This window comes from Dermacentor variabilis, chromosome 4 (genome assembly GCF_050947875.1).
Source record: "Dermacentor variabilis isolate Ectoservices chromosome 4, ASM5094787v1, whole genome shotgun sequence".
In the NCBI taxonomy this organism is placed as follows: Eukaryota; Metazoa; Arthropoda; class Arachnida; order Ixodida; family Ixodidae; genus Dermacentor; species Dermacentor variabilis.
The window spans coordinates 5,519,488-5,544,116 of record NC_134571.1 but is presented as its reverse complement, the minus strand read 5'-3'; the positions used below and the strand labels follow the sequence as shown (position 1 = coordinate 5,544,116).

Below are 24,629 nucleotides of genomic sequence, written 5' to 3'. Positions count from 1 at the left end.
TTAAATATATGCAAATGATACGTTGCTCGACAAAACCAAGGTAATGTTTTTGCCGTCGCTTGGAGATATTCAGGCTCTTTTTGCATTCTGCCTGATTATTAGTGTTCATTAATTAATCAACTTCCCAAATATAATTAGACGAAACGTGTCAATGATACAATTGTCGAGCAACATGAAAAACTCCCGCTATAGCTTTCTGTGGCTCAATATATACGTGCTACATACAAGTGTTTTTCCTAGCGTGAAAGAAGCCCGTGAATACACGTAGATTACCTCGAGCCGGGAGTCGCGCGGCAATTCTGTGTATTCGCGGGCTTCTTTCACGCTTTGAAAAACACATTTATGTACGTATTAAGGAACAGAAAGCTCGCGAATACACGTAAAGTACCTCGAGCCGGCAGTCGCGCGGCAATTCTGTGTGTGTTCGTGGGCTTCTTTCACGCTTTGAAAAACACTTTTATGTGGCTCGTATTGAGGAACAGAAAGCTGTATCGGTTTTTTTTTCATGTTTCTCGATCAAGCAATTCGCAGAGAAGGAAAAGAACGATATCGAAATTGATTTGAGGGTCGGAGCTGCCCATACGCACATTGGTATTAGAATGTATATGCGTTTCGTATCCTCAATGGAACTATGTTATATATGACGCCGTACTCTACGTACACAGCTAGTTGTCGGTCGCTAAAGAGATTAGCGCACCGCGGGACATTGACCCACGTGCTTACTGTTAAGGACAACTGCTGAATGAACGCTCTTTCGTCCCGTTTCTCGCACTGTTAGGCCAACAGCTTAATTGTTGATATGCGAAACTCCATGGAACGCAGTGATCAAGCTCAGAGAGCTAGCGGACGACGGAGTGCAGCTTTGGGAAATGTACCGAGTCACGGTTGCCTTTAAGATCCCGGCTGCAGCTTTGTGAAGAGTGCGCGGGTTGTCCCTGTGTTCCGCAAACGTTGCTGCCCCGATCGAGTGAGTTTCGGCAAGTCGAGGCGTTGGGCAAGTGAACTGACGACGCCGGATTTTCCTGCGGCCAGGATCGGCGGCACGTCACGTTCTCGGAAGAGAGAGGGAAGGCGAGGTCAGCGGCAGCCTTCTTCTCTCCCGGTCGGCGGGGCTGACAGCGAACAATCTGGGACCGTCTTTGTTCGACCTGTTGAGCGAGTCCCCCCTCGCAGCAGCACCGCGCTCAAGCCATGGCCGGCCGGATTCCTTTGCCCCCAAGAGGTGCACCGCTGCACCAGAGGTGAGGTTCAAGGGGCCCGCGGTTTGCGTCAGACCTCCGGTTCTTCGTTGACAAGTTGTGGGCGCGAGGTACCAGCGGTCGGTTCAAATGCACCGCATCTAAGGTCTGATCTTCGTTTGAAGGCATGGCCGCGGCGTCGCCGAATTGTAATCGTGTTCCACGGCTCGCCCTGAACACTGGCTTAAGATTTGACCGCCTGACTTCCCTCTTTTTTTTTCCCGCGTCGTTGCGAGTATTTGCATATATACACCGTACCGAGGGCCGCCAGGAATTTGTTCGGTTTTGACTTTTATGTATGCTTGCCCAGAACCGTGCAAATGCTAGATCTGTATGTTCTTGCCTGTGAAAGCGTGTTAATGAGTGGAATTGAAAAGTTAAAATGCCACGATAGTTTCCACAAGTCTGTCGCAGTAACGGCGGTCAGAGTGCAGCGCCTTATTTTACGGCGCGTGGCCTGCGTGCAGACGAGACTGTCAAACTGCAGCGCATGGCGTGTGCTACCACGCCAGTGGCCGCGGGCAACATGACTGGAATTAAATGGTTCGTATTGAAGAAAAGTGATTTTTATTGGTGCGAATGATTACAGCCGCTTTAGCACGAGCTACTGTCAAACCGCGATGGACATGTTTGCAGCGAGCGCGGCAGCCCCTGCGACTGCTCGTCTTGGCAAGTGGGCGGAGCCGAGAGCTGACAGGTAGCTCGGATTATCGTGGTTTGAGCCGAGGTGCTGTACTGAATATTTGAAAACATTGTGTAAATCACTGTTCAAGAACACTTTTTCTGGCAAAAATTAAGTTAATATATTGTACATGTATATTTGACTAGCCATATATGAATGATTATAATTTATTATATGCAACGTTTATCTTCCTGGAAGAACATCTTGACTCAAAATTTGTCAACATCATTATTATTTGTTGAACTTCCTACCAGGAAACCTGGCTGCTTGAATAGTACTACTCACGACGCACACCTATAGGCTCACTGACAGTATCAATTTAACTGGCTATTTTGACCTGCATGCTTATATGTATAACCATGTCTGGCTGAGTACGTGGTAAAGGCAACTGGAAGCGTACCCTTCTAGAAGTTTACCATATTAACCCCTTACTGAACGAATTTTAATTTTATTAATTTGACAATTAAGCCTAATGTTAACATATGATATGCTAAACAAAACTCTCTTTAAAAAGAAATGGTTGGTTGTGATATTATGAGTCAGAATTGTCACATATGTAATACACCATGCAGTTATGGGTATATTTTGCAACTGCAGAAAAGCATTTGAATTGCAAAAAACTTGTAAAAAATATCAGAACCATTGAAAAAACTTGACACATTATTTAAGAAATGGAGTGTTTCTTACAACTCTATTTCGTACAAGTTTCATTAAAATTTAGAGTCTTAATTGATAGCTTCAATATATAAGTTGGCTCATTTATAGACCTTCATTCTATGTTATTGCTTTGCATAGTTTTTAGAAGTTTGACGCTAACCAATAGGGAACCCTTTTCTTCTAAGATGAAAGGGCACTGAGGGACCTGATTTTTCTTAGTCACAACCACATGAAGCCAGGGAAAACATCGGCAAAAGTGTTCGTTGTGTTATTTGAAGTGCAGAAATTATAAACTAAAGGGAAAATGAAAGTGAGTGAAAAAACAATTTGCCGCCAGCAGGAACTGAGCCCACAACCTCCACATTACAGGTGCGTTTCACTACCAATTGTGCTGGGGTAGCAGCTGTTCCCACATCCTCATTCGTGGATGTCTATGTATGACGTCTACAAGATCTAACCTGGGGAGTGTTTATAGCCAGTGGTACTCATAGCCATGGTGGCTGATGTGGAACGAGAGTTAATTGTTGCTGCCGTTACTAGCTCTTGGAACGCTCCACCCTATAATGGTGCTAATAGAGAGTATAGCTGATACAAACATTATATTTTGTCACAAAATTTGCTCTTTTGTGAGAGAACAAATCTCTGCTCTCTTCCACAAACCGTGCGTTCCGTGCGTTTTTTTATGCTGTCGAAAAAAACCCGAAAAAAAAATGTTACAAAAATTCCAAACATGGCCCAAATCAGAAAGTTCTTTTTAGTTTGATGCGTCTTGGCGCATTTTCTATTTCACACAGAAACTTGAAAAAAGCATCAAACACAGAATGTTTTCTTTGCAACGTATATGCAGAATAGTATCTTCCTACATTAAACTCAAGAGAAAAAGATAGTTAAAAATGAACAATTTTTAACCAACAACTTATTTTCAAAAGATAAAACAACAAAAATCTCCGGTTCCAATTTTTGAAAAAAATTTGGATGTCACAACGAGGTTCAGTCACAACAGCGGTACAGAAAAAGCGACCGAAAGAGTGCGGTGCTGTTCAGTACAAACATTTCTACTTGGTCTAGCTATTTACGACATACGCGATGCATGCGGCACATAGCTTGGTCTGAATATTCTGTGCCGATTATTTACGCGTTCACAAGAAGAAGATTGCTAAGAAAAAAATTTTCATTGGGTAAACGTTTTGGATGTTGCCTCCCTGCGGAAGCTACTGCCAGAGGCTAAGGGTATTCACAACACCGACGAGGTCTGCCAGCACTGCTTTACATGCCTCAAGGAAATTCTGTCTTCATCTAGTGACACCCAAAATGAAGCAGATGAGACATTCCTTCAGGAAGAAGATGTTTGCTGACTTGAACAGGTACATCCACCTTTCTTCTGATGTCTCGTCATTGAAGCCACCATCTTCCATTCATAAATGCAGCAAACAGTCTTGTAAAAAGAGAAAATGGGCTGAGATTGAAAGTGTTGTAGTGACGAAGGTATGTTCAACTCTAAGCACTGCATACAGAAGCGTTGGTACACCTGAACCGTCTGTGATGGAATGCTGTGCATGCGCTGGCTGTTTAAATAGCTTGAAGTAAGTGAACGAGTCTTCAAGGTTCTATCGAGAGCACATCCATCTCTTAACCATCGTGCCACCAGAAGTTCAAAACAAACGCATTCAAGAGGCAATTCCAGTTGTCACAACATATATGCTCAGAAAGGCATGAAATTGGTGTGAGAAGCATGGAATGTGGTCATATTTTTATCCGTACATGAGGTCAAGGTTAAGCCCGTTGAATGTGCAAACTGCGCTCAACTACTTCACCAAGGACGAACTTGGGTGCTCTGGGCAGAGCCCGAACAAGAAAGATGTTGTGTCAGTCATCACGAATGGCCAGAAAGAGCATGTCTTGAAGCGGTTTATGACACATTCTATTCGCGAGACGTTCCAGATGTTCAAAGCAGCTCACCCCGAAAGTGCCATCGCCCTGTCAAAGTTTTACAGCCTCTATCCAATATGGATGTTGCTTGCACCACAAGAGGTCTGCATTTATTGCTCTAATGCGAACCTTTGTGTCTCTGCGCTTCAGAACTTATGACATTGAAATTTCATTGCAAGGCATGAAAGCATTGTGCCTTTGCAGCTCCCCAACCACAGATTGTATGTTAGGTGAATGTGAGCGCGGACCATGGAATGAAAGTCTCACTTTGGCCAGTCTGGGAATGGTCGACGAGGATGAGGTCACATTTGCTGTTTGGGAAAGAGGTGACTTGATCAAAAAGACGTTGTCCCCACCCCTTCTTGTGAAAGAACTCGGCGAATGGGTGACTGAATGGATTCCTCACGAATACACGTGCCGCACTCAAGCCATGGCTCTTTATGAGGTAAACAAGTGCGAGCAGCGCTGAAGGATTGTACTGCATTTTGATTTTGCGGGAAGCTGGACTGTACTTCCCTCAAATGATACACCATAGTACCATTAGCCACAAGAAACAAATCTACATTTTCACTTGTGTTGCCACGACAAGGAAAGCAACACACAGCTTTGCTGCCATAAGCGACAATATGCATTATGACGCAGCACGTGCCCGCTACACCCAGGTAGAGTGCACAACGTGTTAGATGAAAAAGCACCCACATACTGTCATAAATGAGAAGAAAGGGGCTTAACCGAGAGGCCCGATGTTTATTAGTCATATAATAAGAAGCCAACAAACAGTGACACCAAGGACAACATAGAGGAAATTACTTGTGCTTAATAAATCAAATAAAGAAACGATAAATTAATGGAAATGAAAGTGGATGAAAAAGCAACTTGCTGCAGGTGGTGAACGATCCCGCAACCTTTGCATTTCGCGTGCGATGCTCTACTGATTGAGCTACTGCAGCGCCATTTCCCCATCCACTTTCTTGGGTATTTATGTTTCCTAGTAGAACCCTGGGAGTGTTAGCCAGCATCACCACTCACAGACCTTGGCAGCGGATGTGGAACATCCTTTCTGCCGCAGGCGTCACAAGAACGTCATCTTTTTTGGTGAAGGCAACCGGTCAATAAACCCACACATGCTACCTGAAGGCATCGATGTTGCTGGATTCGAGACCCTCGTTATGTAATGCATGTTTGATTTCTTGTGGAATTGCTCTTCAGTGCATTACATAAGCAAAGGAGTTCTGAGTTCTAAGTTGGAAAACTGTCGCTTGCTTCAGCAAATTTTTAAAATTTTTCTCATGCATTGCAAGCTTATCATTATAATAAAGTCAAAGAAACTTGAAAATCGCCATTCACTCATATATGTTGTGAGCCTGAATTAAACCAAATGCTGAATTGAGTGAGACCTAATGAAGTGTGCAGTCCTTAGCTACTCTGTGCTAGTCTGTGAAAATTATAGTTCATTGTAACAAAATAAAAATCCTTAGCAATCCTGCATGGTTCAGGGCTATTTAGGTTTCTGATGTATACTTCTACACTACCATGAGGTTGTTTTGACATAATATCACAGATGCATGTACTTTCTCCGAGACCATGCCATCAGAAAAACTTCATTTGGGCCTAGTTGGTACACAATTCTGAGCTTAATCTTACAGCGCTAACACCAAAGACAGACCACAAAAGGAAAAGTGCAGTTAGGGTAAAAACAAAGTTTATAGACTTTTGTAAAAAACTGGAACTGATGTCACTTGCAAAAAGCATAGGGAACAGTAGATGCAGGTGCCTATCGGTATTTTTTAAGACTAAGACCTACAAGCCAGATTCACCATTCAGGACCATTATCAGTGAATCTGGTTGTTGGAAGATGAATGTAAGCCAATTCCTGCAAAAGAATTTAAAGTTACTAACAGTCATCATCATCATCAGCCTGGTTACGCCCACTGCAGGGCAAAGGCCTCTCCCATACTTCTCCAACAACCCCGGTTCACTAACAGTAAACGACCCTTTCCGAACAAAGAACTCAGATGACATGGTGCAGTTTTTGCTTGGGAATCAGGATGTAGGTTATAGCTTTCTGTTGATGTTGAAGATTTATTTTCTTCAGTTCCACAGTGTGAATTCCTGTCTTCGGTACATGCATGTATTGAGTATAGTAGTACGATATCGTTCCAGAATGAGCGCCGGACTTTCAGTGGGTAACTTTTTAAGTCTTTTAGAATATTACCTTCCAGTTACTTTTATTGTTTTTAATGACCAACCGTATTTACAACGGAATGGTATTTGTGTTGGGTCGTGTGTTGCTCCCATTCTTGTTGATATTTCTTCGTCTAGTGTGGACCATTCTTTAGACCATGCCTTTATTGAGTGGAAAGTTTTAAAAGTCTTTAGGTAGGTTGACAATTTTTTGCTATTTTTATCGCTTGACTACTCCTACCAGGATACGATCAATAAGGTTTTAAATGATTTTAAGCTGCATCGACAAGGTCTTGTTTTTACCCACGAGAGTCCACAAAACAATGTATTGCAGTTTTTGGAACTAAAGCTTGAGTTCTGTGAACGCAATGTGTGTTGGGTGCATCAAACCCGTGCAAAAAAGGAACTTTTGTCCTTGAAGTCTGCGCACTCGAAAATTGTGAAAAGAGGCATTGCGTCGTCTTGTGTGAAATTGGCTCGTAAGAGTTCGTGTGTGCACAAGATGCAAGAAAGTTTTGATAATCAGATCAGCCGACTTCTGGTAGCTGGGTTCCCTATGTCGCTTTTGACTGCCGTGGTTGAAGCTCTGATTCAGAGAAGAAAAACCACAAAAAGGCCGGCCGCTGAACATGAAACGCGAAGGCCTGTGGTGGTCCCTTATACACACAAGGTCACCCATCAACTCAAGAAAGTTGCTTGCAGGCATGGTGTTCCTTTGGCGTTTTCTGCGCTGGATAAGCTTTCAAAGCTGTGCTCCCGCACCTACGGAGAGAGCAGAGGAGGATGCCAAATTCGGCATGGTGCTTCATACGTGTTGTGCACTGTCGGCGTGGTTTATGCCATTCCACTCTCACGTGGTAAGACGTACGTTGGCCAGACAAGGCGTTGCGTCGATGAGCGACTCAGGGAACATGCGAAAAAAAAATAAACAAAAATGTAGATAGAGGAGCACACCTTGTTGCGCACATAAACTCTTGCAACAATTGTGAGGCACGACTTAATGGGACGTCGATTCTTGTCAAAAGCAAGAATGAGCATGCATGGCTTGCCTTAAAGGCCTACCACATAAAAAGACAGACAAGGCAATTATTGCATCAGTGACACATTTTTGTCCCTGCACCCATCTGAATTTGACTTTCTACATTTGCGTATGTGATAATTTGACAGATCTCTGTAATGGAATCTGTGCGTCTGCGCGGTTGTATGGCGTAGGGTTTGTATATGCATCGACGATGAAGAAATAAAGTTGTTAGTAAACAGCCCCAGTGTGTGTTGTATCTTCCTTTTGTGGTCCGTCTTAGGTGTTTGCGCTGTAAGTTTAAGTTCAGAATCTTGCCATCAGAGCAATCTTATTTCCTGGGAGCACAGCACTGTGTAGTAAATGGCTGCCAGGTCTTGGTGGTTCGAGTGATTATTTCCAGACTGTATGTGTGTTGCTAGGTGAAAATGTTGTGTGTATTTTCAGGCATCATTCATGACCCTCAGCCATGTGGCAGTGGCTCCTCTGGGCGGCCTGCTGCCTGGTGGTGGGTGCGGAGCTTGTCCAGGAGTTTGAGGTGGCTGAGGGCGTGCCGGCTGGCAGCTTGGTGGGTGTCATTGGGCGGGACACGGGCACTCAGCCACCGTACCTGATTGTGCCGGCACCTGGCTCAGCTGTGGACTCGGACCTGAGCATAGACCAGGCCTCTGGACAGGTGCGCACCAGCGTGGTGCTAGACAGGGAACTGCGCAGCGAGTACTCCTTCGTAGCAATACCACCAAGTGGCGACAATGTGCGCGTTAGCATCCGTGTGCTCGATGTCAATGACAACGCACCCGAGTTTCCTGTGGACAGCATGTCACTTGAGTTTCCAGAGAACACACCTCGAGACGTTAAGCGCACCCTCAGTCCCGCGCGAGACCGGGATTTGGGTGAGTTCAGCACACAGCACTATCGAATTGCTTCTGGAAATGTGGACGGGGCCTTCCGTCTGGCTTCCCATCGGGAGCGCGATGATGTGCTGTATTTGGACCTACAAATTAGTGGGGCCCTGGACAGAGAAGCAACGCCCTTCTACAGCCTGCAGGTGGAGGCCTTTGATGGAGGCCGGCCACCACTGCGGGGCACGATGACAGTCAACATCACCATCCTCGATGTCAACGATAACCCGCCTGCCTTCAACCAAAGTCGCTATGTGGGGCGTGTGCCGGAGAATGCCAGTGTGGGCACCGCAGTGCTGCGTGTCCTTGCCACCGATGCCGATGCAGGTGACAATGGCCGTGTGCGCTACTCCATTAACCGGCGCCAGAGTGACCGTGATGGACTCTTTGCTATTGATGCCGAGTCAGGCCTGGTGTCCGTCAGCAAGCCTCTGGACTTTGAGGCCAAGGACACCCACGAGTTGGTGGTGGTGGCGCGTGACTGTGGTGACCAGCCTTTGGAGGCAACTGCCTTTGTGTCAGTGCTGTTGACTGATGTGAATGACAACCAGCCGAGCATTAACCTCATATTTCTCAGTGACGATGCATCACCCAAGGTGTCAGAGGATGCACGTCCTGGGGAGCTGGTGGCACGCGTCAGTGTCAATGACCCTGACTCAAAAGCCGAGTATGCCAATGTCAATGTGAGTCTCAGTGGAGGAGATGGGCACTTCGGTCTGGCCACCCAGGACAACATAATCTACCTTGTCATGGTAGCACAGCCGCTGGACCGAGAGACTCGTGCTCGGTATGGCATGTTACTCACAGCCACGGATCAAGGTAGCCCACCCCTGAATGCCTCTCGCTCTTTTGAGCTGGCTGTCACTGACACCAATGACAATGCACCCGAGTTTGACCAGGACACATACCATGCCAGTGTGCTCGAGGTGGCAGACCCTGGCACGTCAGTGCTACAGCTGACTGCTTCTGACCGTGATGAAGGACGCAACTCACTGCTGCGCTATTCCATCCAGCACACCCCAGACACGTACTCGCAGTGGTTCCACGTAGACTCGCGCACGGGCCTGGTGACTACACGCACTCCCATTGACTGTGAAACAAGCCCTGTGCCACGTGTCACTGTGCTTGCTACAGACAGTGGGGAGCCCCCACTGTCAGCTAGTGCCACATTGCTTGTCACCATCAGTGATGTGAATGACAACGAACCCATATTTGACCAGAGCTTTTACAACATCACTGTGGCCGAAGATGAACCCATCGGCAAGTGTGTTCTCAGGGTGAGTCCTGTTGCCTTTGAGAAACTGCATTAGAATTTTCTTGAACAGACTACAGCAGTTGTATGTACTGACAAATCATGCAGGACACAGTTAAAAAAAAGACTGGCAGTGCATGACTTCAAATACAGACAGAGCTTGACACTTACATCTTGATGTTGACTAATACAACTCCTGTCCAGAACTTTTGTTATCTCCTTACATGTAGTGTACAGTTAAATGATATTACAAAGTAAAGCCACTGTGAAACAAGTGTTTATAAGCACGGTTGTTGCTCACCCTCAGGTTCTTTTTAAGCCTACGTATTTAGGTTTAAAAGGGCCAATTTCATTTCCTTCTTTAGAATAAATAAATTGAGAAATCATAATGCAGAAGCACCATTTCTCACATAAATTCTGCTAAAGCATACACAATCTACTACGAACAACTTAGAGTTGTAGTTTTAACCTGCTAAGACAACGTTTGACACAGAATATTTTAAAATAGTACAAGTACCAATAAGTGCATGATGCATGTACTAAAAGGAAATTAAAGACATAGCCAATAAGAGTGTTGCACTGCTTTTGCCAGTCAAGTCTGCAGTCAGTGGCACATTTCAGCAGTTCCTGCCAGGTTGTCCAAGGGCTCAAAGCTCTGAGTTGTGGCATTTCAGGTGGAGGCACTGGCCAAGGATCGAAGATGTCTGTCACAATCATGCTATCATCATTGTGCATTTAGCAATATAAACATTGCTTTTCAAAGTTCATGCTGTGATGTTCCATGCAGGGAATTTCACATTTCACGAGTTTTTGCCGAGGACTTTGGCTTAGGCTAGGTTTTTTTTTAAAGTCGTCTTTGCCGCGATACAGCTGCGTTATGCGGTGAAGCATACGAATGTCGCAACTGTGGTTTTGGTTTTTTATTCGATTGCACCGAGCAGGCAGTTTAGGCCCATTATACTTGGAAACAAAAAAAAAATTACCGACGATTACGTTACTTCCTAATGCGAAATTTGAGCGCAGCAAATAAGCTGTTTCACCTTTTCGATAGATTGAGGCAAAGAAATCGAGCAACACATGTATGCGCTATCACAGAATTTTTTTTTTTATTTTTCACACGTATTCCTTTAACAAAGACTCCACTAGGTAAGCTTCTGCTTCGGCGGCACGCACCTCTGGATTCTGACGGCGACGGCGCTGGGCCTCTGCTCTGGCAGCTCATTTAGCAGCAGCAGCAGCAGCAGCAGACGGAGGACTTCCATCGGTCGTCTCGCTCATGGCTCAGAAAGAACTGGCAGATAATTTCGCAGTGGCGAACGGCAGCGGCAATTTCGGCTCGGGCGGTGCACATATACAGATCCGCCGCCACCGATCTGGCTCTCTGATTGCCACCGCACAGGGCGAACGGCAGCGGCAATTTCGGCTCGGGCGGTGCACATATACAGATCCGCCGCCACCGATCTGGCTCTCTGATTGCCACCGCACAGGGGTTGCATTGGAGGAGGAGCGAAGAAAGGAATTAAGTTCGAGCCGGCGCTTTGACAACCGGAGACTCGCAGGAAGAGGGGGGAGGGGGGCGGCGTGTACACCCAGCGGCAAACGATGGGGGCAGAAGCGCGCGCAGCAAGCGGACAACACGATAAAGGGAGGAGGGAAGAGATAGCAGCGACTGACTGATGCCGCTGACGCCGATAGTGAGTCAACCCCAGCTGCGGAGTTGGTTTCAGGGACAACGCCGCCGATGCAGACACAAACAATATGATACCCTCGCTTCCGCAGCGCTAAGAACCAGGTCTAGCCGTGGGAAGGTGGTCACGTATTCGTCGACGTGCCAGGGCCTACGTGAAATAACCGGCGCGTCGGCAACTGAAGAGCACCCTATCCGCCACACAAGAACAGGGGGGGTGGGGGGACCCTTTCCTCCTCTTTCTGCATGGCGGCGACGGTGTTCTATGCAGTCACGTTATCTTGACTCTCTAGCGGCGTCAGCGGCATCCAGCGGTATCAGTCGGTCGCTGCTAGCGCTGGGGGGATGAAAGGGGGGCGGAGCTGGTTACGAGGCCGACGACAACGACGACGACGACGCGAAACCCAGGAACGGACGCCAAAGAGCTGCGCTCTAAAAAGCCGTGTGTTAGAATCAGGTAAATGCCATAATCAAACATTGTAAGGCACAGTTATTGCTTGAAAATCTTCAAAGCTTGCCAAAAATAAGTGTTTTTGACGATAGATGGCGTGTGTTGTGGGGATGCTCAACTCGCACGCATCCCCAGATGTTGTTTTCGCTGCATGGCTCTTGTGTCTTCTGTAATCTGGCTTCTCCGTGTAGCTAAGCGGTGGCAACGATCGGTGTGGTTGCAGCATATTACAGGGGATGGCACGAGTGTTGTGCTACTAACACCACCTAACGGTGGGGTTACTCGGACTCAAAAGGGAGTAGGCTCTTTAATTTCATTTTTATTTCCTTAAAGACCCCCATAGGGATTTTACATAAGGGGTGGGGTTAACATGAGAAAGCAAAACATTTTTTTTTCATGATGACAGGTGGGATGTAATTTTTTCTAGGAAGATAGATGGACAGGTGATGGCTGCAATTTCATAGGGAAGGTCGTTCCATTGCTTGCTGTTCGGAGGAAAAATGACTTCGAAAATGTAGTCGTACGGGCACGTTGGCGTGAAACTTTCAGCGGATGACCAATTTGGTGAGATGTGCGTGATGGTGGTGCGCAGATGTATGGCTGCTGTTTGAGCTGAGAAAAATAAAATTTGTGAAATAGGCACAGGCTAGAAATACAGCGACGGAGGGAACGACTGCATAATTGGGACTGTAGCTTGAGAGATTAAACACTAATATAGGATGAGTATGAGCGGTAAATGAAACGGGCGGCTCTGTTTTGCATAGCTTCTAATGAGTCAATGAGGTATGCTTGCTGTGAATTCCAGATAGTGGATGCATACTCAAGTTATAGCCTGATTAATGATTTATAAGCTAGTAGCTTTACATTTTGAGGGGCGTCGCCAAGATGACGTTTAAGAAAGCCTAGTTTTTTATTCGCAGATGATATTAACTTTGTTACGTGCTCGTACCATGATAAGTCATTGCTGATAGTGATGCTGAGGTAAGTATAGAACGGGACAAGTTCGACAGGAGAATAGGAAATAGATTGTAAATAAATGCGGGTTGTGACGACGATGAAAGGACATGAGCTTCCACTTATTGGGATTAAGTGTCATCAACCAGTGATTGCACCATGATTGAATGCGGTTAAGATTGTCCTGGAGGGATTCTTGATCAGCTGTATTAGTAATTGGGGCATAAATAATGCAATCGTCGGCGAACAGACGGACATGATATGATAAATTTTGTGGCAGATCGTTAATATAAATTAAGAATAGGAGGGGGCCAAGGACAGTTTCCTGAGGAATGCCCGATGTTACCGGTAGACAGTTAGAGGAGTAGTTGTTAATAGTAACGGATTGTGAACAATGTGTGAGGAATTCTTTTAACCATGCAATAATTTCTTGATGCAAGTTTAGTCTGGAAGGTTTTAACAGTAGACGTTGATGAGGTACCTTATCGAATGCTTTGGTGAAGTCTAAAAAGATGGCGTCAGTTTGTAAGTTACCATCAAAGTTGGAATGAAGATCGGAAAGATGGCAAGCTGTGTCTCGCATGATAAGCCTTTTCTAAATCCATGTTGGGATGGAGTGAAAAAATTTATAGAGTCTAGATGCTGCATTATCTGGGAGATGATACTCTTCCTCTTTGGCTTAAGGTTGGTGAGCAGTGCGGACATTTTGTGCACTCGCCCACTGTTTGCGGGGCTGCCCTGCGAAAGGCTTGGGAGCAGGACACCGGAATGGACGAACATGATAGTCTGAATGCGCCACCATTCGTGTGACCATACACGTGAACGATTAGACGTTGGTGTCCAGCATGAGAGCAAACATATTTGCTCACTATCTGGTTGCGGTGAACCGGAATTTTAGATTTGTCACGCGCCCATTGGCATGTTCTACCTGCCACAGTTGCTTAGTGGCTATGGTGTTGGGCTACACGAGGTTGCGGGATCAAAGCCTGGCCACGGCGGCCACATTTTGGTGAGGGCGAAATGTGAAAACATCCGTGTACTTAGATTTAGGTGCACGTTAAAAAACCCCAGGTAGGGAAAATTCCCGGAGTCCCCCACTACGGCATGCCTCGTAATCAGATTGTGATTTTGGCATGTAAAATGCCATAATTTAATTGGCATGTTGTATGAGTTGTGATTCGGCTAGCCATCATTAGCGTATGAAAGGTGCAGTGAATGCCCTTTTGATTGTTTCCGCTACTGTGGAGACCTACTTGGTCTCAAGAGCATGTGCGAGACCCCACAGCATTCAACAATTCACTGTCCCCTAACCTCAGTCGAGATAGACGCTGCCACTAAAGGGGTTGTGGGTCACCATAGGGGTCAGTTGCCTGGTGACCAGTCAAGTGCAAGTTATCTCGCAAAGGCCAATTTTAGGATCGAAAAAACGAAAGTTTGGGCCAGTAGCTGTATGGGTGCTGTCCAGGACCGTTGGTCGGAATCGAATACACTGGTGCGAAATTAACAGAAGTCAATTTTATTAGTTTTGACTGGTTGAGTGGACGGGTGAAACTTTGCAATGACAGGTGGTAAGCAAAGAAGTAACACAGAGAGCAGCTGCTTAACAGTTTGCCATGCGATGGCTTTGTGCCGCCATAGTTGTTTTTGTGATGGTTGCTTGTGAGTGGGAACAGTGATTCCTCATCTTTGCTAGATGTGTATTGATGTCCGATGGCTCATTTCACAACAAAATGCAGTATTGAGCAAAAGTTTCTGCTCTAATGAGGACAGGTGGAACAGGAAAATATTTTGTCAAATTTGCGAGGATGCAGGAGTGTAGAATGCTGCCCTCCACACAGACGTGCTCGGGAGTGACAGCACAGGAAGAAAATGAGCAGCAGATGACACGTAGAAATATTTGTAAAAATTTTTGTGGCTCCTGTTGACAAAAGACATGTTCTAAAGGGAACTCTTCTTGTACCTAAGAAAGATTTGTGGCTGCGTGGGAAACATAAGTTATCTCGAGTCATTACTGCAAGCTCCATGGCATTTTGCTATCTAGTTGGCACTAATTTCAGCTTCTGGTGAATACTTTGTGTAGATCTATTAAAGAGACTCTAAATGCAAACATTGGGTTAAGCTAAAATGATAGGTTGGTTCTTCGTGTCCAATGGTCATTAAAAAAAAATTCTAGAACAGAGCTCCTGTAAGCAAGAAAACTACATAAATGTTGGACATAATAGGCACTGCCACTGTGAAAACGCAGTGCCAGCTCCCATGATGTAGTATAATATTCCCCTTGTAACTGTTAAATTCCAGTCAGCCACTTACTTGCAACCACATGATGCTGACAGATGCTGATACCAGATAAAGCATAGGCGAAATCAACTAGTGCTATATTTTATTGAAGTGTGGAAATAATCAGCAAAAGGGAAATTAAAGTGGATGAAAAACACTGGATCTGGGAACCGAGCTGCTACAGTATGTTGGCACACTTTCTTGAGTGCACTAGATCTAGCCCAAGGAGTCATGGTGAGTGCCACTTATGGCCAGGTGACTGCTGTTCCACATTGCAATCATACATACGCACACCTAGGCTTTACAGGGTGCTGGGAGATGATTTTCAAAGACAACCATGCTTGCTTCGCAAGAACAAAGAAAGCAACTCTCTGAGGTGAACGGGTTTCACTTCCACTGCCATGACCGTGTTTGGCACTGGCTCCCAGGGCCCAAGCAAAATGGATGGGAGGGAGGCTGCCACAGGAGCTTAATCTGTAAATCATTGCATACACATAATGCAGAATAGTATTCAGTTCGGTTTCCACATGCGGTAAGTTGTCTTTTTGTCTACTTTCATTTACCTTTACCGTAGTATTTATGCATTTCAGTTAAAAACCTAACAGTTAATTTGCCCTATGTTTCTCTGGCATCAGTGCCTGTTGTCATCATGTGTTCATCGTGTGGTCGCCATCCTGAGGTATGCGAGCATTTCTGACATGTGGCTTGGTCCTGGAATATGTTGTGCAGAAATTTAGTGCACTGATAAATTGAGTGTGTAGTGAGGTGAGCCCTAGAGTGAGTGTAGAATAACTGACCACCATCAACAGAAGTGTTCTCCAGTGTGCATGCTTCTTGGCCAGCACAACTGACTAGCTGGATACATGCTTGTTGGTATAAGTCAAGTGTACATGGCTGAGGATAAGAGGGCATAAGGACCTTATGGTTAAGCAAAGCATTTTCTTTAGGCTCATAAATGGCACATCTGTAATCAATGTGACTTGTTACTTGGAAAACAGCTTGTCTTATAATGGTTTCTTTCTCTTTATTCTTTGTGGTTCTTTTTAAATACGTAAACATTTCTGTGCTCACCCAACGAGAAAAACCGTCCGTCACGTAAGACAATATGTAGGTCGATCCCTGATTGAGTGCAATTGCGAGCTGACCCACAGCAGAGGTGAAGCAGGCTTCAAGTACTCGGCAAAGTGAAGCGAAACATGCATACATTCTTTGGAATCACCCATACAATATAGACAGAGCCCGTATCAGCGAGTGGCTTTACCTTCGTGCTGCCTGTCGCTTCCACGCGAACAAAACGGCGAGTACACAGTGCTCACAAATCTCTCGGCACACGCCTTACCTTGCCCCTTTCGCAGATCGCTTTCAAAATATGGGTCTGCACATCTCTCTTCAACGCGAAGTGGCGAGAACACAGCACACGAAGCTATCAGCAGTTGGCACTCTGTCGGCATCACAGATCGCGTTGAAGATATGTTCCATGCAGTGCATATTGGTTCATAAGGAGCTAAAGAGCGATCATCATCATCAGCAGCAGCAGCAGCAGCCTGGTTATGCCCACTGCAGGGCAAAGGCCTCTCCCACACTTCTCAAACTACCCTGGTCATGTACTAATTGTGGCCATGTTGTCCCTGCAAACTTCGTAATCTCATCCACCCACCTAACTTTCTGCTGCCCCCTGCTACGCTTCCCTTCCCTTGGAATCCAGTCTGTAACCCTTAATGACCATCGGTTATCTTCCCTCCTCATTACATGTCCTGCCCATGCCCATTTCTTTTTCTTGATTTCAACTAAGATATCATTGACTCGCGTTTGTTCCCTCACCCAATCAGCTCTTTTCTTATCCCTTAATGTTACACCTATCATTCTTCTTTCCATAGCTCGCTATGTCGTCCTCAATTTAAGTAGAACCCTTTTCGTAAGCCTCCAGGTTTCTGCCCCATACGTGAGTACTGGTAAGACACAGCTGTTATAAACTTTTCTCTTAAGGGATAATGGCAATCTGCTGTTCATGATCTGAGAATGCCTGCCAAACGCGCCCCAGCCCATTCTAATTCTTCTGATTATTTCAGTCTTAGGACAGTCACTACCTGTCCTAAGTAGATGTATTCCCTTACCACTTCCAGTGGCTCACTACCTATCGTAAACTGCTGTTCTCTTCCGAGACTTTTAAACATTACTTTAGTTTTCTGCAAATTAATTTTTAGACCCACCCTTCGGCTTTGCCTCTCCAGGTCAGTGAGCATGCATTGCAGCTGGTTCCCTGAGTTACTAAGCAAGGCAATATCATCAGTGAATCGCAAGTTACTAAGGTATTCTCCATTAACTCTTTTCCCCAATTCTTCCCCATCAAGGTCTCTCAATACCTCCTGTAAACATGCTGTGAAGAGCATTGGAGAGATCGTATCTCCCTGCCTGACGCCTTTCTTTATTGGGATTTTGTTGCTTTCTTTATGGAGGACTATGGTGGCTGTGGAGCCGCTATAGATATCTTTCAGTATTTTTACATACGGCTCGTCTACACCCTGATTCCGCAATGCCTCCATGACTACTGCATGACTGCTAAAGAGCGATACCAGCTTATAATGATCGGAACGTCATCAGCGCACCTGGTGCTACCACATGCAGCACTTTGCTTGCCTCATCAGTTCACCTTGCGCCACTGTCCACAGTAGTTTGTGTTACCGCCACGGTGTCGTTTATACTGGCCACATAAATATATACTGGCCTATATACATATACTGGCCACATAACATTGATAATGACGTCAGGCTGGGTGGAGATGAGCAAGTGGTACAATGCTTACTCATACTTAGACAACTCCCAGAGGAGTTTCCTCTTGAACTTTTTCTTTGTGACCAAATATCATTTTTTTTTAAATGTATGTAAGGAGATGTTGGTGCTTCATATATGTGCTAGCTACTTCTATGCTCCATTGTGCAATAACAATAGGAATGCGCAGAGTAGAACAAAGCCATAGCAATACAAAAAAGCACTAAAGAATTAACATTTGCTAACATTCTAGGTGTTTGACCAATAATGTGCACATACCCAAGGCTGAAACTGTCATTTAAGGCTTCATACTCTATTCTGGAAGTTTGTTTGGGGGATCTATTCTGGGGATTTGCCATGAATGGGCGCACACCCAGCGGCCCCCCCACACACACCCACACATGCATGCAGTGGCGGCAGCACAGTGTACCGGGTGATTCCACGAGAGACCAAACATACATGTCTGCTTGATATTTTTTATTTTGTCTGTTTTTTTTTATATGTCATATAGGAATGGTTCAAACTGTGTGGAAACGAAAATTTTATTTCCGTAACCAAAAATCGTTTCCAGCAAGCCAAAAAAATATTTGAAAGTGGCGGCGTGAGCATCCTCCTATTACTTACCGCAACATTTTCCAGTTTTGCAGCTGAATTAAATGCAAACTAAAAAAATGTGTTGAAAAACATTTCTACTCATTTTAGTACGCTTCGCAGTAAATTACTTCCATGCGTTTTTTTTATGCTGTCCACCAAAGAAAGAAAATGTAAAGAAATTCCAAACAAGGCCCAAATCAGAAAAGTGTTGTCACTTTGATGTCTTGGCGCGTTTTCTATTTTACGCAGAAACTTGAAAAAAATGTCAAACATAGAACGTTCTCCTTGCAGTATTTATGCAAAATGTTATCTTCCTACATGATATACAAGAGAAGAAAAAAAATGTTAAATAAAGAAGTGTTTTCAAAAAAACTCATTTTCAAAAATAAAACAAAAAACAAAACTCCAGTTCCAATTTTTGAAAAATTTTGGGATGGAAGTCCGCTTATGTCGTGCAAAACGTGGGTGCAATAATATGTTTCCTCATTTCCTTTATTCACAAAATATAACAGGCCACAGTGGCCCATGTTGAACATGCTGGCGTCAGTACCTCTGCTGGTTGTCTGTCATTTGCATTCTTGCATGTATAGTTTTGATTTCTCTGCTGCTTTAGAACTTCGCTCTGGCAGCTTCTTTTCAACAAAAATGTATTGTCAGATTTTATTTGTGTCTAGCGTGTGCACAGATTGGGGGGGGGGTACATTGAGGTCTGGCACCCTCTAAAGTGCTAATGTGTACTGAGTTTTCAGCCTACAACCTCTGTAGGCATCGCACTTACATTTCCATTATTCGCTTGTTAACGGCACGCGAGACACCGCGAGTGGCTGGTCTTGCCAAAAACCTGCCTGGTGTACACGGTAAATTACACTCGACGACTGATAATTCAGACTCCACGGGGAACGTAATTAAGTCGGAACTAACGAATGTCTGAAAAAATGAATGTATCCAAAAAAGATCACTGTACATGTATTTGCCTTTTAGGCCCCTGTGCAAGGAATAAGTGGTCGATGTGTTGCTGCACGCACTTCCACTTGCGTTGTGGGGATGCGCGACTCTCGCGCGTCCCCTGATGTTTTTCCCGCATGGCGCGTCTCCTGTAATCCGGCTTCGCCGCGAGGCCTGCGTGATGCCCGCGGCGGTCGATGTGGTTGGGGCGCAGTGCGAGAGATGGCGCGAGTGTTGCGTTGCTAACGCCGCCTCACGGCAGGGTTACTTGGGGGCGCAGGGGAGGACGGGCTGCCTCTTCCCCGGCGGGTCGGCGAAGAGCGTGGACATCCCGCGCGCCGCCGACCCATGCTTCTGCGAGACCGCCTCGCGTGGCCGCCTCGGAACGCGCCACCGTCCGCGTGACCGTACACGCGAATGACCAGGCGTTGGGATCCAGCATGGGGCGAACATATTAGCTCGCTTTCCGGTCGCGGTGAGTCGGACTTCTAGATTTGTCGCGCGCCCATCGGCATGTTTTGTGGATAGCAACTCGGCTAGCAGGCATTGATTTATGAAAGGTGCAGTAAATGCCCTTGTGATTGTTTGCACTACTGTGTTGTCGTTCCTTTGTCCCAAGAGCACGGGTGAGAGACTCCACAACGTGCAACCAAGTCCACCTGTATTTCTGCTAGTGTTGAGTTTCACTGTACGCCGATGCAAGGACTGCAAAGGCTTGAGTCAGATCCGCATGTGGAAGGCTCCAGAGCACATAACACATCATCATCCGAGTCACTGTTTGACGATGGGAGAACTTGCTCAATTATTTTGTAATAGTTCAGTACGGCACACAACGAAACCGCGCTGTCGACGTCTGCAAAGTCTTCAAATCTAATGGTGGCAGGAATCGGCACACTGCAGCCTAGTGGGTCATCAGTGATGTCTGCATTTGAGCTCGCTGTAGGTGGCAGTTCAGCCTCTTCAGTTACGAAGCCGGGCTCATTCGGACTGCGAGGGCACCGTTGGTGCCATTTGATGTAAACTGTCTTCTTAGAGCCAGTGGAGCGCTGTCTGGAATGTAAACTAAACAAACAAGCACAGCATGGCAAAACTGCGTCATATTTCCTTATATTTTGTCAATATATATTGTGTGCTGCATATCTGCAAGGCAAACTCAACAAACAGAATGACAATAGCGGGCCATGCGCGGTGGTGCCGGAAAAGGATGTGATGATCGCGCTGTTGGTGCAACCTCACAATTCAGGCAAGGCCTCCAAGTATGGCAGTTGCAGTTAAATCTCAGAGGCGTAGAGCGGTGACCTAGGCAAGGCCTGAGAGATTACCATCTAGCATGTGATCTGAGGCCATACTTGATGGATCGAGGTTGCCGGAGGAGATAATGGCGACAGAGTTGGCATAAGGTACAGCCATGGACGGTATCCAGATAATGAAATGTAGAGCTGGCGGCTGTCCAAAATATTGGTCTTCTTTACACATTAAGTCTATGGGGCCATTGGCGGTGCCTAAAAAGCTCTCCAAATTACCGGGCATGTCCGGATTATCAATGTCCGATTTATTGGTCAGCAACTGTACGCGGCGCCAAGGCAGGCTAATCTGTAAGCGAGGGAATGCTTCCATAATCAGCAGCTGTGCCATTATGGAGGTGCTACTTCACTGCCTGCTCCCCATACCCCACGTGCAATGGATACTGGAACCTTCTGTGGCACCACTGCGTGTGACTCATGCTGTGCCTTTATAAAAACTTATCTGAGTCATTTCTGGAGCCATTTCTTTCGTTTCCCATTATGGCAAGTTTTCTGCGTCGCTTACAAATAATGTCTTCCTGTCTTACCTCAACCTTCACCTTTGGTTTCAGCTGTCTGAAAAAAGGCAGTGCGGCATGACTGAGCCGAAGGCTGCCGAAGTTGCCTAATTTATTATGTTTTGCCAGCACCTCGCTGATGCGCTTTCCCTCGTCGAGAACAGCAGAGGTTACTGGTGGTGCCAGGCAGACATTGCCCTTCGATAATGAGCGCGGCCCACAAGTTTCCGCAGTGAAAAGCTTTGGGCGGCCTTGTTCGTGAAACATGAAACCGCGAGACGTTCTGGAGGCTGTCACAACAGCGGTGCAGAAAAAGTGACAGAAAGGATGCGGTGCTGTTCAGTACAAACGTTTCCACTTGGTCTAGCTATTTACTACATACGTGATGCATGCGGCTCATAGCTTGGTATGAATATTCTGTGCCAATTACTTACGCGTTCGCAAGAAGAAGATTGCTAAGAAAAAAAAATTTCATTGCGTAAATGTTTTGGATGTTGCCTTCCTGCGGAAGCTACTGCCAGAGGCTTACGATATTCACAACACCGACGACGTTTGCCAGCACTGCTTTACATGCCTCAAGGAAATCCTATCTTCATCTAGTGACACCCACAATGAAGCAGATGAGACATTCCTTTAGGAAGAAGAAGCGATTGATGACTTGAACAAGTACATCCACCTTTCTTCTGATGTCTCATCATTGAAGCCACCATCTTCCATTTACAAATGCAGCCAACAATCTTGTGGAAAGAGAAAATGGGCCCAGATTGAAAGTGTTGTAGCGACGAAGATACGCTCAACTTTAAGTGCTGTGTACGGAAGCGTCGGTACACCTGAACCGTCTGTGATGGAATGTTGTGCATGCTCTGGCTGTTTAAATAGCTGGAAGCAAGTGTACGAGTCTTGACGGTTCTATCGAGAGCGCCTCCATCTCTTAACCATCGTGCCACCAGAAGTTCAAAACAAATGCATTCAAGAGGCAATTCAAGTTGTCACAACATATATGCTCAGAAAGGCATGAAATTGGCGCGAGAAGCATGGAATGTGGTCATATTTTGATCCGTACATGAGGTCAAGGTTAAGCCCGTTGGATGTGCAAGCTGCACTCGACTACTTTGCCAAGGATGAACTTGGGTGCTCTGGGCAGGGCCCGAACAAGAAGTATGTTGTGTCAGTCATCACGAATGGCCAGAAAGAGCATGTCTCGAAGCGGTTTATGACACATTCTATCCGCGAGACGTTCCGGATGTTCAAAGCGGCTCACTCCGAAAGTGCCATCGCCCTGTCAAAGTTTTACAGCCTCTATCCAATATGGATGTTGCTTGCACCACAAGAGGTTTGCATTTATTGCTCTAATGTGAACCTTTGTGTCTCCGTGCTTGAGAACTTATGACATTGAAATCTCATTGTAAGGCATGAAAGCATTGTGCCTTTGCAGCTCCCCAACCACAGATTGTATGTTAGGTGAATGCGAGTGCAGGCCATGGAATGAAAGTCTCACTTTGGCCAGTCTGGGAATGGTTGACACGTATGAGGTCACATTTGCTGTTTGGGAAAAAGGTGACTTGATCAAAAAGACGTCCCCAACCCTTTTTGGGAAAGAACTCGGCAAATGGGTGACCGAATGGATTCCTCACAAATACATATGCCGCACTCAAGCCATGGCTCTTCATGAGGTAAATAAGTGCGAGCAGCGCTGAAGCATTGTACTGCATTTTGATTTTGCGGGAAGCTGGACAGTCCTCTCAAATGAAACACAATCGTACCATTGGCACAAGAAACAAATCTCCATTTTCAACTGTGCTGCCACAAAGAGGATGCGAAGAACCCGACCTATATATACTTTGGCGAGGAAAGCATGTCGTCTTCAAGACAAATCTACTTGTTGAAACGTGGGTCCTGCTTTCACCTTGTTCTCATTTTGCTTATCGTCTTGAATTTCCATCTCCTGCCTTCCTCGTGTTTTCCCCACAAAGAGGAAAGCAACACAAAGCTTTGCTGTCATAAGCGACAACTTGCATCACGACGCAGCATGTGCCTGCTACACCCCAGGTGGAGTGCACGATGTGTTAGATGAAAAAGCACCCGTCTACTGTCATGTAACATATGTCGGCAATGGTGCAGCAAGCCATTTTAAAAATAGGTACCAACAGTATGAGTTGTGCCATTCCAAATATACGTCCGCGAGGTGAATACTTTTCGCTATCAGGCATGGGAAGAACGCCTGCGATGGTGTGGGTCGATTCTTGAAGCATCAAGCTTACCTGCACAACCTGAGGTCTGGAAGCGCTACCTCCATTCATTCAGCACATGAGATGGCCTCCCAATTGAGTGGCAACCTCAAGAATGTGGCCCTGTTTCATGCATCTGCTGCAGCCATCGAGGAGCATCGTCAGCAGAAGTCAGTGGAGTGGAAGTCAGTGCCGCGTGTGCCGGGAATTCAGTCATGGCATGTGTGGATGTGTGCTCGTGATCAGTCAAGTGGACATGTGTTGTCCGTTGTGAGAGCTGCCGCTAGCCAGCTTAAGGTGATTAAACCCTTTTAAATACTAACTGCAATGGACACGCAATAAATTTGTTCGAGCACCACAAGTAATGTCGAGTTTGTTCTCCCTTGAGCTTCAGAAAGCAAAGCAGAAAACACGTTCTCTGTTCTTGCCACATTAAAAAACCCAGTTAAACCTTGCTTCATTTGTGGCAACCGTTGCCTTTTCTTTTTTTAAGAGAGAGTAAATGTTAACAAACCGGAAGGAGTCATCACGGCACTAAAGCCAGCACACTCAACACGGGCCTCTTTGTCCCATTATACATATATTTTGTGAATAAAGCAAATGAAGAAACATATCACACCACGTTTTGCCTGACATAAGCAGCCTTCCCTCCAAAATTTTTAGGAAATTGGAATCAGAGTTCTTTTTCTTTCTTTGAAAAAAAGTTTATTTAACTATATTTTTCTTCTCTTATGTTTCATGTAGGAAGATAGTTTACATAAATGTTCCAAAGAGAACATTCTATGTTTGACACTTTTTTTTTTTTCAAGTTTCTGTGTAAAATAGAAAACGCACCAAGACGCATCAAAGTTACATTTTTCTGATCTGGGCCATGGTTGGAACGTTTTTGTTTCTGGACAGCCTAAAAAGACTCATGGAACTGATTTACTGTGAAGCGTGTTAAAATGAGCTGAAAATCTTTTCAACACAACCGTTTTAGTTTGCATTCAATTCGGCTATGAAAGCTGAAAATATTGTGGTTAGGAATAAAAAAAACACTCGCCCCGCCACCTTCAAATATT

The 24,629-nt window shown here is 45.6% G+C and overlaps 1 protein-coding gene across 2 annotated transcripts in view; it reads left to right on the top strand.

Moving 5' to 3' along the window:
- Nucleotides 1-981: 981 nt before the first annotated feature.
- ds (dachsous cadherin-related 1) overlaps nucleotides 982-24,629 on the top strand; it is a 210,053-nt gene continuing 186,405 nt past the window's right edge. Inside the window, exons 1-2 of one of the 2 annotated variants that reach the window (XM_075688004.1) lie at nucleotides 982-1,241; nucleotides 8,156-9,887. In XM_075688004.1, the coding sequence (XP_075544119.1) occupies nucleotides 8,178-9,887 (1,710 nt within the window). In that variant the 5' untranslated portion in view covers nucleotides 982-1,241; nucleotides 8,156-8,177. Of the gene's footprint in view, nucleotides 1,242-1,706; nucleotides 1,782-8,155; nucleotides 9,888-24,629 lie in introns of those variants that run through there. The other variant, XM_075688005.1, reaches the window with a different exon arrangement.